We start from the raw sequence: 18,397 nt of genomic DNA, 5'->3' as shown, positions 1-18,397 counted from the left end.
AGATGAACGGGAGGAGACAGGTTAAAGAAGGATTTTTAAGCCTTGAGACATGGATTGTGTACGTGTGCCATTCAGAGGGTGAATGGGCAAGACTAAATATTTTAGTGCCTTTTGAACGGGGTATGGTAGTAGGTGCCACCGGGTTGTGTCAAGAACTACAACGCTGCTGGGTTTTTCACGCTCAACAGTTTCCCGTGTGTATCAAGAATGGTCCACCACCCAAAGGGCATCCAGCCAACTTGACACAACTGTGGGAAGCATTGGAGTCAACATGGGTCAGCATCCCTGTGAAATATTTGACACCATGTAGAGTCCACGCACCAACGAATTGAGGCTGTTCTGAGGGCAAAAGGGGGGCAGAGGGGTGCAACTCAATATTAGGATGGTGTTCTTAATGTTTTGTTCACTTAATGTAAGATGGTGTGTTGAGACATTCACTTTTTCCTGTTCAATTGTTTCATAACAAAAACACGATACAGTAGGTTTGTTTCTTAAGGAAAAGTTGTCTGAATTAAGGCTATGTTAGGACACGGCTACAATGATGTGCATGACTACATTAAACAACTCTCGACGGATGTGTTATCTAGAGACGCGTGCAGTCCTCACAGTCAATATATTTAAATATAGACAATAACAGCCAGGGCAACGTGAAACCATTATTTTTATTCCCACACTCGTTATGAATTCTGATTTACATGCGTAAGGTAGAAACCATCTTGTGTCTTTCCTGCGTCAGTGTTGTTACTATACCGAGTCTCGTTTCAAGAGTGCTTCCTGGTGTGTCCCAAATGGCACCCTATTCCCTCTATAGTGCACTACTTTTGACCGGTGCCCTATGGAGCCTGTTAAGAAGTAGTGCACTATATAGGGAATAGGGTGCGGTTTGGGACGCATTGTGTTTCTAATGCCTCTGCAATCACTGGTGATCCTTCATTTCTCCCCAATTAGCATCTCAATGAATGCTTTCAGAGCAGGATGAGCAAACGGGCATGTCGTGTACACTAACTAACAAGTTGCGTGACCGACAGTAACCGGCTGAGGCTTCAGTGTTGCTGGTTGGAAATGATTTGTCAGATGTGAATGATTTTGACTGATTTGGAGTACAGTATGGTCACTTAAAGCAGAGTATGGAGACTTAAAGCAGAATATGTAAACACAAAAATACAAAATGGTCACTTAAAGCAGAATATGTAAACACAAAAATACAAAATGGTCACTTAAAGCAGAATATGTAAACACAAAAATACAAAATGGTCCTTCTCAATACCATGGTGGCTTCAGATTTATTTGTATTTTTGATTGGTGCACATTTATTCCGAATAACAGCAAAGTTGACAGTCTTCCTCAACTTCCTCACAACGCACATTTGCTTCCTGGAAAACCTGGGACAGGTCAAGGACCTGTCTATAACACTCAGTCCATTTTTTTTTTAGCATATTTACTCAGTGTGGCAACGAGAACACAACACTTGACTACCTCTGATTATATCTGAAGGACTATAGGCTCGATTTTACTATAGGCTGTGGAGAGTGTTTACTACTATAGGCTGCTGGAGAGTGAGGGTTTACTATAGGCTTGTTTACTAAGGCTGTGTGGAGAGGAGGGTTTACTATAGGCTGTGTGGAGAGTGAGGGTTTACTATAGGCTGTGTGGAGAGGGTTTACTATAGAGGGTTTACTATAGGCTGTGGAGAGTGAGGTTACTATAGGCTGCGTGGAGAGTGAGGGTTTACTATAGGCTGTGGCTGGAGAGTGAGGGTTTACTATAGGCTGTGGAGAGTGAGGGTTTACTATAGGCTGCGTGGAGAGTGAGGGTTTACTATAGGCTGCGTGGAGAGTGAGGGTTTACTATAGGCTGCGTGGAGAGTGAGGGTTTACTATAGGCTGCGTGGAGAGTGAGGGTTTACTATAGGCTGCGTGGAGAGTGAGGGTTTACTATAGGCTGCGTGGAGAGTGAGGGTTTACTATAGGCTGTGTGGAGAGTGAGGGTTTACTATAGGCTGTGTGGAGAGTGAGGGTTTACTATAGGCTGTGTGGAGAGTGAGGGTTTACTATAGGCTGCGTGGAGGGAGGGTTTACTATAGGCTGCGTGGAGAGTGAGGGTTTACTATAGGCTGCGTGGAGAGGGTTTACTATAGGCTGCGTGGAGAGTGAGGGTTTACTATAGGCTGCGTGGAGGTGAGGGTTTACTATAGGCTGCGTGGAGAGTGAGGGTTTACTATAGGCTGCGTGGAGAGTGAGGGTTTACTATAGGCTGCGTGGAGAGTGAGGGTTTACTATAGGCTGCGTGGAGAGTGAGGGTTGGGTTTACTATAGGCTGCGTGGAGGGAGGGTTTACTATAGGCTGCGTGGAGAGTGAGGGTTTACTATAGGCTGCGTGGAGAGTGAGGGTTTACTATAGGCTGGCTGTGGAGAGTGAGGGTTTACTATAGGCTGCGTGGAGAGTGAGGGTTTACTATAGGCTGCGTGGAGAGTGAGGGTTTACTATAGGCTGGGTTTACTGGCTGCGTGGAGAGTGAGGGTTTACTATAGGCTGCGTGGAGAGTGAGGGTTTACTATAGGCTGCGTGGAGAGTGAGGGTTTACTATAGGCTGCGTGGAGGTGAGGGTTTACTATAGGCTGCGTGGAGAGTGAGGGTTTACTATAGGCTGCGTGGAGAGTGAGGGTTTACTATAGGCTGCGTGGAGAGTGAGGGTTTACTATAGGCTGCGTGGAGAGTGAGGGTTTACTATAGGCTGCGTGGAGAGTGAGGGTTTACTATAGGCTGCGTGGAGAGTGAGGGTTTACTATAGGCTGCGTGGAGAGTGAGGGTTTACTATAGGCTGCGTTTACTATAGGCTGCGTGGAGAGAGTGAGGGTTTACTATAGGCTGCGGCTGGTGGAGAGTGAGGGTTTACTATAGGCTGGCTGTGGAGAGTGAGGGTTTACTATAGGCTGTGTGGAGAGTGAGGGTTTACTATAGGCTGCGTGGAGAGTGAGGGTTTACTATAGGCTGCTGTGGAGAGTGAGGGTTTACTATAGGCTGCTATAGGCTGGTGGAGAGTGAGGGTTTACTATAGGCTGCGTGGAGAGTGAGGGTTTACTATAGGCTGCGTGGAGAGTGAGGGTTTACTATAGGCTGCGTGGAGAGTGAGGGTTTACTATAGGCTGCGTGGAGAGTGAGGGTTTACTATAGGCTGCGTGGAGAGTGAGGGTTTACTAAAGGCTGCGTGGAGAGTGAGGGTTTACTATAGGTTCTGTGTTTGAAGAACTCTAATGGCAGCCCGTACATGAAGGCGTTAGGGGTGATGCCCCACTTGTGATTGGTCCAAAAAATATATGTAATAATATTTTTTTTTAAATAAAATCCAATCTTATTTGTCACATGCTTTGTAAACACCAGGTGTAGACTAACAGTGAAATTCTTATGGGCCCTTCCCAACAAATAGAGAAAAAAATTGAAAAGTAATAATAAATTAACAATGATTAATGATAACTTGGCTATATACACGGGGTACCAGTACTGAGTCAATGTATGAGGTAATTGAGGTAGATAAGTACATATAACTAGAAATAAAGTGAGTAGGCAACAGGGTAGATAATAAATAGTAGCAGCAGCGTATGTGATGAGTCAAAAACATTAGTGCAAATAGAGTCCGTTAAATGTAGCACTTATGACTTAGGGGGTAGAAGCTGTTCAGGTTCCTATTGGTTCCAGACTTGGCGCATCGGTACCACTTGCAATGCGGTAGCAGAGAGAACAGGCTATGACTTGGGTGGCAGGAGTGTTTGACAATATTACGTGAAAAAAACATATAAATGCAACATAAACATAAAGTGTTGGTCCAATGTTTCACGAGCTGAATAAAAGGTCCCAGAAATGTCCCACAAAAAGCTTATTTCTCTCAAATGTTGTGGTGAAATGTTTACATCCCTGTTAGTGAGCATTTCTCCTTTGCCAAGATAATCCATCCATCTAATGGGTGTGGCATATCAAGAAGTATTTCTGTCTGTAATAAAGCCCTTTTGTGGATAAAAAACAACAACCTCATTCTGATTGGCAGGGCCTGGCTCCTTGTCTGGATCCTCTCGTGTGGAAAAACACAGCTTTTACAAGCCCCATGTTATGAAATAGGCGACGCACGTCAGTCGACTCTCTCTTTATACATTTTTTAAAAGTAGTCTCTGGGCCAATAAAAACTCTAATCCATACTTCGATTTACTTTAAACAGCCACTACAAACTTCAGTTAACTGTAGGCACTGCTAGCAACAACAAAAACAATGGCAGTGGTTTGGGCAACCGTGCAATTATCACGTTGAACTTAATCTCTCTGTATAAAGTGTTTTCTAAGGCGTTTTATGAAGTATTTGTCAAGCATTTATTATCAGCTTATAAGCAATACGATGTAATAAATCTAAGGATTTATCTGTATTTGAGGCAACTTAACTACTTCTTCTTGTGTTTATATATAGTACACCTAAATCAGCAACATGTTCCTACTAGGGAATAGTCAGCTGAGTGAGTTTCCCCCTCTATTCTTTCTCCATCCATCCCATATTCACTCCGCACAGATATGGATGATGAGAGCTTTCTAACTCTGACATTTAAAAAAATATATATATATTTCTCTGTGATTTTTAAATGTGTTGTGTTTTTTCTCTCCCCCAGGCGCTACCTGTGTCTTGAAGAAGAAGTTCTCAGCCTCACAGTTCTGGAATGACTGTAGAAAATACGACGTGACCATCTTCCAGTATATCGGCGAGCTCTGTCGATATCTGTGCAATCAGCCTAAGGTAATAACTATTCATTTTTTGACATGGTTCGCCCCTTTTGCTCAGTACAGTCGTCACGTGTTTATTTTTCTTTCAGAGGTGTACAACCTTTACTTCAATGTCCCTCTTTAACTTCTATTTCACCTGTCATCTTTGTTCCATCTTTACTAAGTAAGTCCCTTCAGAATGTATTTGCACCCGTTGACTCATTCCACATTTTTGTTGTGTTACAGCCTGGATTTAAAAAATAATCTCAACCATCTACACATTACCCCATATTGACAAAGTGAAAACATGTTTTTAAGACATTTTTGCAAATGTAGTGAAAATAAACTACGTAAATATATAATTTACATAAGTAATCACACCCCTGAGTCAATACATGTTAGAATCACCTTTTGCAGCGATTACAGCTGTGAGTCTTTCGTAGTTAAGTCTCTTAAGAGCTTTGGACACCTGGATTGTACAGTATTTGCACAACAATTTTCTTAAAAAATCTTCAAGCTCTGTCAAATATGTTATTGATCATTGCTAGACAGCTATTTTCTAGTCCGACCATAGATTTTCAAGACGATTTTAAGCAACGTATAAAATAAGCAACTTGGTAAGCAACTCCAGTGTATATTTGGCCTCGTGTTTTTAGATTTTTGTCCTACTGGAAGGTGAATTTGTCTGCCAGTGTCTGTGGGAAAACAGACTACCAGGTTTTCCTCCAGGATTTTGCCTGTGCTTAGCTCTAATTCCATTTATTTTTGTCACAAAAAACTCTCCAGTCCTTGCCGATGACAAGCATACCCATAACATGATGCAGTCACCACCATGCTTGGATTTGCCCCAAACATAACGCTTTGTATTCGGAACTTAAAGTTAATTTCTTTGCCACATTTAAAAAAGTTTAAAGTTTAACTTTAGTATCTTAATGCAAACAGGATGTGTGTTTTGGAATATTTGCATTCTTTACTGGCATCCTTCTTTCTTACTCTGTCATTTAGGTTGGTATTGTGAAGTAACTACAATGTTGATCCATCCTCAGTTTTCTCCTATCACAGCCATTAAACTCTGAAACTTTTTGAAAGTCACAATTGGCCTCTTGGTGAAATCCCTGAGCGGTTTCCTTCCTCTCCGGCAACTGAGTTAGGAAGGACACCTGTATCTTTGTAGTGACTGGGTGTATTGATACACCAGCCAACGTGTAATTAAGAACTTCACCATGCTCAAACGGATATTCAAAGTCTGCTTTTTAAATGTTTACCCATCTATCGATAGGTGCACTTCTTTGAGAGACATTGGAAAACCACCCTGGTCTTTGTGGTTGAGTCTGTTTGAAATTCACTACTCAACTGTATGTGTGGGTTACAGAGATGAGGTAGTCATTCAGAAATCATGTTAAACACTATCATTGCACATAGTGATTCCATGTTATTATGTAACTTGTTGAAATGTTTTACTCCTGAACACATTCAGGCTTGCCATAACAATTCATTTGTAAACATTTTTCAAACCATACTTCTCTTCTGACATTATGGGGTATTGTGTGTTGGCCAGTGACACAAATGCTCAATTTAATCAATTTTAAATTCAGGCTGTAACACAACAAAATGTGAAAGTCAAGGGGTGTGAATACTTTCTGAAGGCATCTGGCTAACAAGTCCACTGATTGTATCATCAAATGACTTAATCATCATTTGGTCTTTATGAAAATCTCATTTGTTCCTGAGAAATTCCCATCACCACAACCCCCCCCTCCAACTTTTCATAAGCCAGCCTGAACTCCCACTGCACTAGCATCACAAGCCGACAGGGATATGGTTATTTAAAAAAAAAAATGTAATTGATTTGTTACAATACTTTATACTTTTCCAAGGCGAGAAAGTTATTTTCGGTCACAGCTACTCCCTGAACAAAGTAGTGATCGTAAAAAAACATTGTGAGCGATTTGTGTTGCATTTTCATGGCTGTAGGACAACAGGGACTTTTGTTAGGTTGTCCGTGTTCCAAATCTGTATCTGTTTCCCCTCTCCTCCCTATCAGGTCAGAATAATTCCACCCTGGCTGACCGGGCCGAACAAGAGTACAGAGCTCAAAGAACTCTTTGTCCCCTCTTTCTCTATCTCTCTCCCTCTCTCGGTCATCCTAATGCACGTGGGTGGAAGGCTGGCAGTGGCACAGGCCTCCCCACAGATGGACAAAAGTTGACACATTCAGTACGCACACACATTGTCACACAAGGCAAGAATCCACACACACACAAACATTCATTACAAGTGCTCTTGATGCAAACAGGCTGTATATACTGTACACACAGGCCTTGAGGCCATAGTTACCTAAAGCGCTATCTCACTACAATTTCACAACAGCACAGAGGAAAATGAACTACAAACAAAAAAAGCACACAAGGCACGCTCAAGCATGGAACGGCAGGGCTAAGAGCAGGCATCATTATTTTGCCATTGTAAGGGGTCCAAACACACATGAATGGACGAGTATGATATTATTCAATCTGTCCTTGTGCTTCTCCAGTCTGGCGGCAATTATTGGAAAACAGAATGTGTGAGTGGATGAGCAAACATGGGGCGGATGTCTCAGATGTGGGGGGGTGTCTCTTCTAGAAAAGCACTGACAAAGCCAGCTTCAGAATGTACATACATAGACTACCGTTCAAAAGTTTGGGGTCACTTAGAAATGTCCTTGTTTTTGAAAGAAAACCTTTTTTTGTTGTCTATTAAAACAACATCAAATTGAGCAGAAATCAAGTGTAGATGTTGTGAATGACTATTGTAGCTGGAAACGGCAGATTTTTAAAAATGAAATATCTACATAGGCCAGAAAATTATGTCATGGCTTTACAACGTTCCAATGGCACGTTGTGTTAGCTAATCCAAGTTTATAATTTTAAAAGGATAATTGATCATTAGAAAACCCTTTTGCAATTATGTTAGCACAGCTGAAAACTGTTGTGCTGATTAAAGATGCAATACAACTGACCTTATTTAGACTAGTTGAGTATCTGGAGCATCAGCATTTGTGGGTTCGATTACAGGCTCAAAATGGTCAGAAACAAAGACCTTTCTTCTGAAACTCGTCAGTCTATTCTTGTTCTGAGAAATTAAGGCAATTCCATGCGAGAAATTTCCAAGAAACTGAACATCTCGCACAACGCTGTGTACTACTCCCTTCACAGAACAGTGCAAACTGGCTCTAACCAGAATAGAAAGAGGAGTGGGAGGCCCCGGTGCACAACTGAGCAAGAGGACAAGTACAATACATTAGAGTGTCTAGTTTGAGAAACATATACCTCACAAGTCCTCAACTGGCAGCTTCATTAAATAGTACCCGCAAAACGCGACAAGGCAACTCCAGGATGTTGGCCTTCTAGGAAAAGTTCCTCTGTCCAGTGTCTGTGTTCTTTTGCCCATCTTAATCTTTTCTTTTTATTAGCCAGTCTGAGATATGGCTTTTTCTTTGCAACTCTGCCTAGAAGGTAGCCCGTCATTGTAAATAAGAATTTGTTCTTAATTAACTGACTTGCCTAGTTAAATAAAGGTAAATAATTATAATCTCTACATAGGGGAATCTTCACCGCAGAGCCATTGGTCTTTTTCAACCATTTCAGTCATGCTCTCTTCCCACCAAAACCGACCTCCTTGAATGAAATACTTGTTTCCACAGTATTATTTCATTTATTTACCCTCCAGTTAATCTCAGACTTCCTCGTTTAAAACAATCTTTTTCCCAGAGGAGACTGGAAACAATTAAAAACTGAGCCAGTATAAGGAATACAGACCACGGCTAAATAAAAACCCACATTGATGACTTCAAGTATTGAGAATATTCCTAAAGCATTTTGTAACATTATTCTTCATATTCACAGGCAATTTCTACAAGAAGGCTTAGATTGGCATCCATAGACTTGAAATCACTGGCCACTTTAATAATGTTTGCATAACTTTCACTGCCCATCTCATACAGTTGAAGCTGGAAGTTTACATACACTTAGGTTGGAGTCATTAAAACTTGTTTTTCAACCACTCCACAAATTCCTTGTTAACAAACTATAGTTTTGGCAAGTCGGTTAGGACATCTACTTTGTGCATGACACAAGTCATTTTTCCAACAATTGTTTACAGACAGATTATTCCACTTATAATTAATTCACTGAATCACAATTCCAGTGGGTCAGAAGTTTACATACATTAAGTTGACTTTAAATAGCTTGGAAAATCCCATAAAATTATGTCATGGCTTTAGAAGCTTCTGAAAGGCTAATTGACTTCATTTGAGTCAATAGGAGGTGTACCTCTGGATATATTTCAAGGCCTACCTTAAAACCTTGTGGCTCTTTGCTTATCATCATGGAAATAAAAGCTTAAATAAATCGTTCTCTCTACTATTATTCTGACATTTCACATTCTTAAAATAAAGTGGTGATACTAACTGACCTAAGACAGGGGATGTTTACTAGGATTAAATGTCAGGAATTGTGAACAACTGAGTTTAAATGTATTTGGCTACTGTGTATGTAACCTTCTGACGTCAACTGTACATACAGTATTCTATACTATCCTACTCAGTTTTTGCTGCTCTGAATCGCTCATCCATATGTGGATAGTCTTAATTACATTTACTTAGATATTTGTGTATTGGGTATGTGTTGTGAAATTGTTAGATATTACTTGTTATATATTACTGTACTGTCGGAGCTAGAAACACAAGCATTTTGCTACACCCGCAATAACATCTGATAACCACGTGTATGTGACCAATAACATCTGCTAAACACGTGTATGGTAACCAATAACATTTGATATATATATATATATATATATACATTTCAGTCATTTAGCAGACGGTCTTATCCTTACAGTAGTGAGTGCATACATTTTTCATACTGGTCCTCTGGGAATCGAACAAGCACCATTCTCTAACAACTGAGCCATATACTGTATATTATTGTCAACCATGCTATATTATTTACACTTGTCAGTTTTAAATGGAGGAGTGCTCTGCTTGTATCTAACATGCTGTTGACTCCATTTCCCATCAGGCCGAGGGGGAGAAGAAGCACAAGGTGCACATGGGTGTGGGAAACGGGCTCCGGCAGGACGTGTGGCGGGAGTTCCACCGACGTTTCGGCGAGATCCGCATGTGCGAGCTCTACGGCTCCACAGAGGGCAACCTGTGTTTCATGAACCACATCGGCAAGATCGGAGCAGTGGGCCGCTCCAACTTTTTCTACAAGGTGATAGGTTACAATTTATTTATTTTTTCCGCCAACCTGGCAACCCATTGTATGGAAATTTTAAAGCTGGCTTAAGTTGGAACAAATTAATTCTGGACAAACTATGTATTTGATCAGTGTTTCCCCTTTATGCTTTTTGCAGCAGCGCACCACTGCTGTTGAAAAAGATCTTAGGGGAAACACTGATTGTATCATGCCCAACATCGGCCCCCATTAGGGGCATGTTTCCAGACACGTACTAAGGCTAGTCCTGGAGGGAAAAAACTCTTACAATGGAAAATCTCATTTAGTTCTGGACTAGGCTTCATCTGTGTCTGGGAAACCAGCCCTTAGTCTGTTTTTCACCAGCCACTGACTCAGGCCAATGTCTCACGTTTATGTTAATATACCCAACTTGGCAACCCAATGGGGTCATATGGAAAACCAATTGTGGCTTTTGTTAATGTGGCCTGCAGTGTAAGTTATCAAGCCCAACATGGCAACCCCCTTGATATCCTGACGGAATATCTGTTAGTGTGTGTCTACTGTTGTCTTGTGCATCGTAAATTGTCATTTCTGATTTTGGTTACAATTTGAAAGATAAGCCCAACCTGCTGATTTGCGATACAATGGTCCCAGTTATGCTCTTCCAAACTCCATTGCTTACTGTGAAGCCAAACATTTGGCAACGACAATGAGTGATGAGTTGACATGATAGGACAAACAGACTGCCGCTGGATTCAAGGTTTCACACTAACTGAAGCCCGAACAAGGGCATTGAATGCAATGGAATTCATCCTAGTAGGAACTCACTTACTCAGACACAGAGAGATCATATAACATTAATAAAGAAAGTTCATTTTTAAAATTATATATTTAATTGTTCTAAGTAATTATTACTGGCCTTGACTGAACATTGGATCCAGAATATTAGAGTAGTCTCTAAATTTGAAATTCATTTTTAAAAGTTCATTTGTCCTCTTAGCAATTTCAATGATGGGCTGTGTCTTAAATCAGGTTTTCCCAACTCCAGTCCTCCAGTAACCCCAACAGTACACAATATGTAGGGCAGTGTTTCCCAACTCCAGTCCTCCAGTAACCCCAACAGTACACATTATGTAGGGCAGTGTTTCCCAGTCCTCCAGTAACCCCAACAGTACACATTATGTAGGGCAGTGTTTCCCAGTCCTCCAGTAACCCCAACAGTACACATTATGTAGGGCAGTGTTTCCCAGTCCTCCAGTAACCCCAACAGTACACATTATGTAGGGCAGTGTTTCCCAGTCCTCCAGTAACCCCAACAGTACACATTATGTAGGGCAGTGTTTCCCAGTCCTCCAGTAACCCCAACAGTACACATTATGTAGGGCAGTGTTTCCCAGTCCTCCAGTAACCCCAACAGTACACATTATGTAGGGCAGTGTTTCCCAGTCCTCCAGTAACCCCAACAGTACACATTATGTAGGGCAGTGTTTCCCAACTCCAGTCCTCCAGTAACCCCAACAGTACACATTATGTAGGGCAGTGTTTCCCAGTCCTCCAGTAACCCCAACAGTACACATTATGTAGGGCAGTGTTTCCCAACTCCAGCCCTCCAGTAACCCCAACAGCACACATTATGTAGCGCAGTGTTTCCCAACTCAAGTCTTGCATCTGTGCTAGAGGCGTCCCTACAGACCCTGGTTCGATTCCAGGCTGTATCACAACCGGCCGTGATCGAGAGTCCCATAGGGAGGTGCACAATTGGCCCAGCGTTGTCCAGGTTAGGGTTTGGTCGGGGTGGGCCATCATTGTAAAATATGAATTTGTTCTTAACTGACTTGCCTAGTTAAATAAATAAATAATAAAACATTTTTAAAAATCTACTTGTTCAGTAATCAGGCCCTCAATGAGGTGTCTGAGGTGTTTGTCCAGGACTATAATGAAAAGTGTGTGTGTGTGTGTGTAGAAAGTATTCAGACCCCTTGACTTTTTTACATTACAGCCTTATTCTAAAATGGATTAAATAGTTTTTTTCTCATCAATCTACACACAATACCCCATATTGACATCACAATACCGTATAATGACAAGGCAAAGATATTTTTGCTAATTTATTAAGATATATTTAAAAAATCAATGACGTACATAATTATTGTGTGTTGAAGTACCTTTGGCAGCATTTACAGCCTCAAGTCTTCTTGGGTATGACGCTACAAGCTTGGCACATCTGAATTTGGGGAGTTTCTCCCATTCTTCTCTGCAGATCCTCTCAAGCTCTGTCAGGCTGGATGGGTAGTGTTGTTGCCCAGATATTTTCAGGTCTCTCCAGAGATGTTTTTATTGGGTTCGAGCCTGGGCTCTGGCTGGGCAACTCAAGGACATTCAGAGACTTGTCCCGAAGCCACTCATGCGTTGAGTGGCTGTGTGCTGTGCTTAGGGTCATTGTCCTGTTGGAAGGTGAACTTTCACCCCAGTCTGAGTTCCTGAGCGCTCTGGAGGAGGTTTTCAACATGGATCTCTGTACTTTGCTCCAATCTTCTTTGCCTCGATCCTGACTGGTCTCCCAGTCCCTGCCACTGAAAAACATGCCCATGACATGATGCTGCCACCACCATGCTTCACCGTGGGGATGGTGACAGGTTTCCTCCAGCCTTGATGCTTGGCATTCAGGCCAAAGGGTTCAAGATTGGTTTCATCAGACCAGAGAATATTTTCTCATGGTCAGAGTCCTTTTGGTGCCTTTCGGGTAACTCTGAGCGGGCTGTCATGTACCTTTTACAAAGGAGGGGCTTCCATCTCGCCACTCTACCATAAAGGCCTGATTGGTAGAGTGCTGTGGAGATGGCTGTCCTTCTGGAAGGTTCTCCCATCTCCACAGAGGAACTCTAGAGCACTCTGTCAGACAGACCATCGGGTTCTTGGTCACCTCCCTGACCAAGGCCCTTATCCCCCATTTGCTCAGTTTGGCTGGGTGGCCAGCTCTAGGAAGAGTCTTGGTGGTTCCAAACTTCTTTCATTTAAGAATGGAGGCCACTGTGCTCTTGGGGACCTTCATTGATGCAGAAATATTTTGGTACCCTTCCCCAGATCTGTGCCTCGACACAATCCTGTCTCAGAGCTCTATGGACAATTCCTTCGACCTCATGGCTTGGTTTTTGCCCCGACATGCACTGTCAACTGTGGGACCTTATATAGACAGGTGTGTGCCTTTCCAAATCATGTCCAGTCAATTGAATTTACCACAGGTGGACTCTAATCAAGTTGTAGAAACATCTCAAAGATGATCAATGGAAACCGGATCCACCTGAGCTCAATGTCAAGTCTCTTAGCAAAGATTTTATTTTTAATACATTTGCAGAAATGTCTAAACCTGTTTTCACTTTGTCATTATGGGGTATTGTGAGTACGGTAGATTGCTGAGGATTTCTTCCTTAATTTTAGAATAAGATAAAATGTGAAAGAAATCAAGGGGTCTGAATACTTCCAGAAGGCACTTTTTTGTGTGTGTGTGTGTGGTGTGTGTATCTTTGGTCTGTTGTTCTTTGGTCTGTTGTCTGTATCTGTGTCAGACACGCCACAGTCACACTATCTGTGTCAATGTGTGCTGTGCTTCTGGCACTCATCCAACAAGGATCAAAGATTACTGGGTTTACTCTGAGGTGAGCCATATTAGTTTAAAACATCCCTGACTTCTCCCTAAGCGCCCTTAATGCTCTCTCCCCTCCACACTGTAGAGAGGGAGAGAGAGAGAGCGGAGTCGGTATTGTCTGAAACATGGGCTCAGTTCAAATACAAATAGAAAAGCCTTCCTTCAAGGTAATCACTGACGACATGATTGAATTGAACTGCATTTAATTAATACAATCAATGTTAGTTTAGCTGAGGATCAGGGGTTCCTTCGAAGTAGGAAGGATGGACCATTCTGGTATTTGAGGGTATTGTTATTTCACTGTCTGCAAATAATTAAATTATTTCAAACCAAACCAGGTAAATTGATTCTCAAGCCTTTCTGTAACTTGATTTATTCGAAAGCATGAAAACCAAGAGACCACTGCAGCCCTCAAGGAATAGACTTATATATCACTGTTTTAAACCATTAAAGATCACATAACAATGGTTACGACACGTAACACAGATTAACTAGCACTGCCCATCTTTACTGGTCATTGAGTCCACTGAAGTCCTCATAACGCAGATCTCTGGGTAGACAAGGACTTAAAGGTACAGAAATCGCGACAACATTTCCTGGTTGCAGAAATTCTAATAGTTTGCCTAATTCCTGTTTATGTGACGAAACGAGCAGTCATTGTGTAGGGAATCATTGACGCAAAAACAAAACTTATGAACGGGAAGCATAGAAATAGAACAGATCTACCTCTTCTTAGACTTGCTTTCAATGAGAATGACAGATCTATAATTCAGATTCTACGTGAATTTGGTTGGGTCCCACAAAAAGTTACATATCATTTTTTAATGTACTTAATAAAAAAAGAACATGGCTACCTGACTTCACCTGGGTGTTCTTAGACTAGCCAGCTTGATAAAGAATAGGTTAAGTAATGCTGCATTAGGTAGGCATTGTAATCACTGTTACATCTCAGGGGGCATTTGAGGTGACAAAGAAAACCTATAGGGAGATGAGAGGAGATCAATGGTGCAGAGTGCTGGAGTTTGAATGTCATGTTGCAGAGACGAGAAAGGAATCTCCTATACGCATTTAGATTCAATGCAAGTTGAATTGAGCAGTACTGTATAGCTACTGTACTAGCTACTCCTAGTCTCCTACATAGTTTTTGCTCTTTCAATTGGAATATTTATGTCGCACCTTGCACATGTTCAGTTTGTGTAACTTCTTGTGTGTGGCGGTGGGGAACCTAATTATTATTGAGAAGTCAGGAGGGGGTTGGTGGCCAGAGCAAGGATTGAACCGACAATCCTATGCTTAGTAGGCCAATGCTCAGCCGACTACGCCACCAGAATCCTATGCTTAGTAGGACAATGCTCAGCCGACTACGCCACCAGAATCGGGAACATACTTTCTGACATACTCTGATTTAAACAACATGGCAGCTGAAGTACCCTCCTGCACATTGACATAGTAAGGGCTGTATGCCAACACGAAATGATGTACAGAGTATGTACAGAGTGTATATATATATCTCATCTCATTATATATATATACTCTGTACATCTCATTATATATATATATACTCTGTACATCTGTGTGTATATATATATATCTGTCATTATATATATATATATATATACACACTCTGTACATCTGTCATTATAAGCACTAGTAGAGTGGGGTAAGAGTACTTAGGATTAATCTTACCTTAATCTCAAATGAACTATTCTTAGGCTGGTCTCACTACTCAAGCCTCTTGACCCAGAAACCAACCTACAAAACCTTTTTAAGTTTACAAAACAAGATTGTGATTTTTATCAAACAGCTTGTGAATGCTGTAGTTAGTCTAGTATCTATAATTCTGTTGCAGGGTATTTGGCGTCCGTCGGGATTGATTTGTGGATGTTGAAGTGAATTTGATATACCTCCATTTATAACTATAGAAGATATTGTTACTGCCCTGGTCCTTTGGTTATCTTGCATTCAGTATGTTATCATATTTCATCATATTATTCTGATTTGCATTCTAACCAGAAGACAATATAGTATTTAATTGGCAATTATTAGAATTGTAAATCTCATATGAAGACAAACCCTGTGTATATACACTGCGTGTACAAAACATTAAGAACACCTTCCTAATATTAAGTTGTACCCCTTTATGCCCTCAGAACAGCCTCAATTCTTCGGGGCATGGGACTCTACAAGGTGTCAAGCGTTCCACAGGGATGCTGGCCCACGTTGACTCCAATGCCCTCCCACAGTTGTGTCAAGTTGGCTGGATGTCCTTGGGGTGGTGGACCATTCTAGATACACACAGGAAACTGTTGAAAGTGAAAAACCCAGCAATGTTGTAGTTCTTGAAACAAAAAAACGGTGCGTCTGGCACCTACTACCATACACCGTTCAAATGCACATATAGATTACCTTCAGGAAGTATTCACACCCACATGAATGACTTATTACATTTAGATTTGTTTTTGTCACTGGCCTATACACAATACCCTATAATGTGGAATTATGTGTTTAGATGTTGTTGTTTTTTTACAAATGTATTAAAAATAAAGCAGGAATGTCTTGTCAATAAGTATTCTCCTAAACTTATTTAAGCTTGCCATAAAAAAGGAGGTTGAAAACTTAATGACTTGAGACATTTCAGCTTTTTATTTCTTGGTACAATCTTGTCTAAATTCAGGTAAGTACACATGTAAACGAGGTGTGTCCCCCAAATGGCACCCTATTCCCTATATAGTGCACTACTTTTGACCAGAGCCCTGTAGGCCGTGAGAAAAGGAGTGGACTAGGTAAGGAAAAGGGTGTAATTTGCAAAACAGACAATGATGTGTAATGAGTACACTAGGAGTCAGAAAGAAAGTACAGGGAGTGAATTTAATAATGAATGAAACATGGAACAAAACAAGAAACACGAGTAGCGTACGGACATGAAACACAGAATTAATAACACCTGGGGAAAGAACCAAAGGGGTCGACAGATATAGGGGAGGAAATCAGAAAGATTATGGAGTCCAGGTGAGTCTCATGAAGTGCAGGTGCGCGTAATGATAGCTGCAGGTGCGCGTAATGATAGCGGCAGGTGTGCGTGATGATAGCGGCAGGTGCGCGTAAGGATAGCGGCAGGTGCGCGTAACGATAGCGGCAGGTGCGCGTAATGATAGTGGCAGGTGTGCGTAACGGTTCGTGAACTTGCAACGTTGAGCGCCGGGGAGCGAGAGTAGAAGTGACATGTTAGCTTTGCTGACAGTTTTGTTTATCCTCCCTTGTGTGACTGAGGAATGTCTTCTTCTTTAAATTTTAAGTGACATTTTTAATGCATAGCCTTTTATTAGAAGGGTACCTACATAGGGACTTTAACGCATTCATAACCCATAAGTAATGCATTCATAAACAGTACATCAGCATAACGTGTTACCCTGAAAGTATTACCCATTTATTCACGTTTAATCTGCTTGTTTCAATTACTATTTCTGTGCTTACTGATCCCTCAGACTTTCCTATGGGCCCTGGTCAAAAGTAGTGCGCTATGTAGGGAATTAGGGTGACATTTGGGATGCTGCTGCCTTCTGAGAATGAATGTCTGGTTTTGAGTTTTCTCTAAAAGGAAGTCGCAGAGTCCAACCTGTTTTGCTAAACCTACACAGTGTAGCTTTGTGTGCCAGACCCAATCTTTCCATTTAAATTAACTAACAGTACTGGAAAACATTTATTGGAAAGCTCAAAAAATGTGCAGTATTCATTGCGTTACACTGACATAGTGTGTTGTTGTTGTTGATAACCAAAGGAGTTTATGGATTTGAGTCAGGGGAGAGGTTATGCAATGGGTTAATCCACATATGTGATACCCTAGGCTACACATTGCAATAGGGGTGATGTGAAGGAATTGTGTGTGAGAGTGGTGTGTGTGAAAAGGTGTGTGTGTGTGAGAATGGTTTTCAATGTTTAAGAAACTAACATGCCTGGAGGTGTGTGTGTGTGTGTGTGTGTGTGTGTGTGTGTGTGTGTGTGTGTGAAAAGGTGTGTGTGTGTGTGAGAGTAGTTTTCAATGCTTAAGAAACTAACATGCCTGGAGGTGTGTGTGTGTGTGTGTGTGTGTGAGAGAGAGTGGTGTGTGTGAAAAGGTGTGTGTGTGAGTAGTTTTCAATGCTTAAGAAACTAACATGCCTGGAGGTGTGTGTGTGTGTGTGTGTGAGTGGTGTGTGTGAAAAGGTGTGTGTGTGTGAGAGTGGTTTTCAATGTTTAAGAAACTAACATGCCTGGAGGTGTGTGTGTGTGTGTGTGTGTGTGTGTGTGTGTGTGTGTGTGTGTGTGTGAAAAGGTGTGTGTGTGTGTGTGAGAGTAGTTTTCAATGCTTAAGAAACTAACATGCCTGGAGGTGTGTGTGTGAGAGAGAGTGGTGTGTGTGTGTGAGAGTAGTTTTCAATGCTTAAGAAACTAACATGCCTGGAGGTGTGTGTGTGTGTGTGTGTGTGTGTGTGTGTGTGTGTGTGTGTGAGAGTGGTGTGTGTGAAAAGGTGTGTGTGTGTGTGAGAGTGGTTTTAAGAAACTAACATGCCTGTGTGTGTGTGTGTGTGTGTGTGTGTGTGTGTACAGATTCCCTGGAGTGAAAGGTATTCATTGTGTGGGTGTTTTTTTTTGTGCATATGTGCATCAAAAACAGAAGTGCAGTATTGCAGAGGGCATTGCAACAACAGGAAGATACTTGATTAAATCAGATTTTGTAGAACTATTGAACAAATCGAAAGAAAGGGAGCATTTGATACCTTTTGTGACGATTTAAAAAAAAACATTTTTTAGCTGTT

General features: G+C 41.5%; 1 protein-coding gene across 1 annotated transcript in view; it reads left to right on the top strand.

Annotated features, from left to right (window-relative positions):
- The window catches only part of slc27a6 (solute carrier family 27 member 6), a 38,595-nt gene that overhangs the window by 8,955 nt on the left and 11,243 nt on the right, over positions 1–18,397 (top strand). The window contains exons 4-5 of the mRNA XM_024381460.2: positions 4,649–4,773; positions 9,797–9,991. Of these exons, the coding sequence (XP_024237228.1) occupies positions 4,649–4,773; positions 9,797–9,991 (320 nt within the window). The remainder of the gene's footprint in view (positions 1–4,648; positions 4,774–9,796; positions 9,992–18,397) is intronic.

This window comes from Oncorhynchus tshawytscha, linkage group LG20 (genome assembly GCF_018296145.1).
Source record: "Oncorhynchus tshawytscha isolate Ot180627B linkage group LG20, Otsh_v2.0, whole genome shotgun sequence".
Classification (NCBI taxonomy): Eukaryota; Metazoa; Chordata; class Actinopteri; order Salmoniformes; family Salmonidae; genus Oncorhynchus; species Oncorhynchus tshawytscha.
The sequence above is the reverse complement of the archived record's forward strand: the minus strand, read 5'-3'. Positions and strand labels throughout refer to the sequence as shown.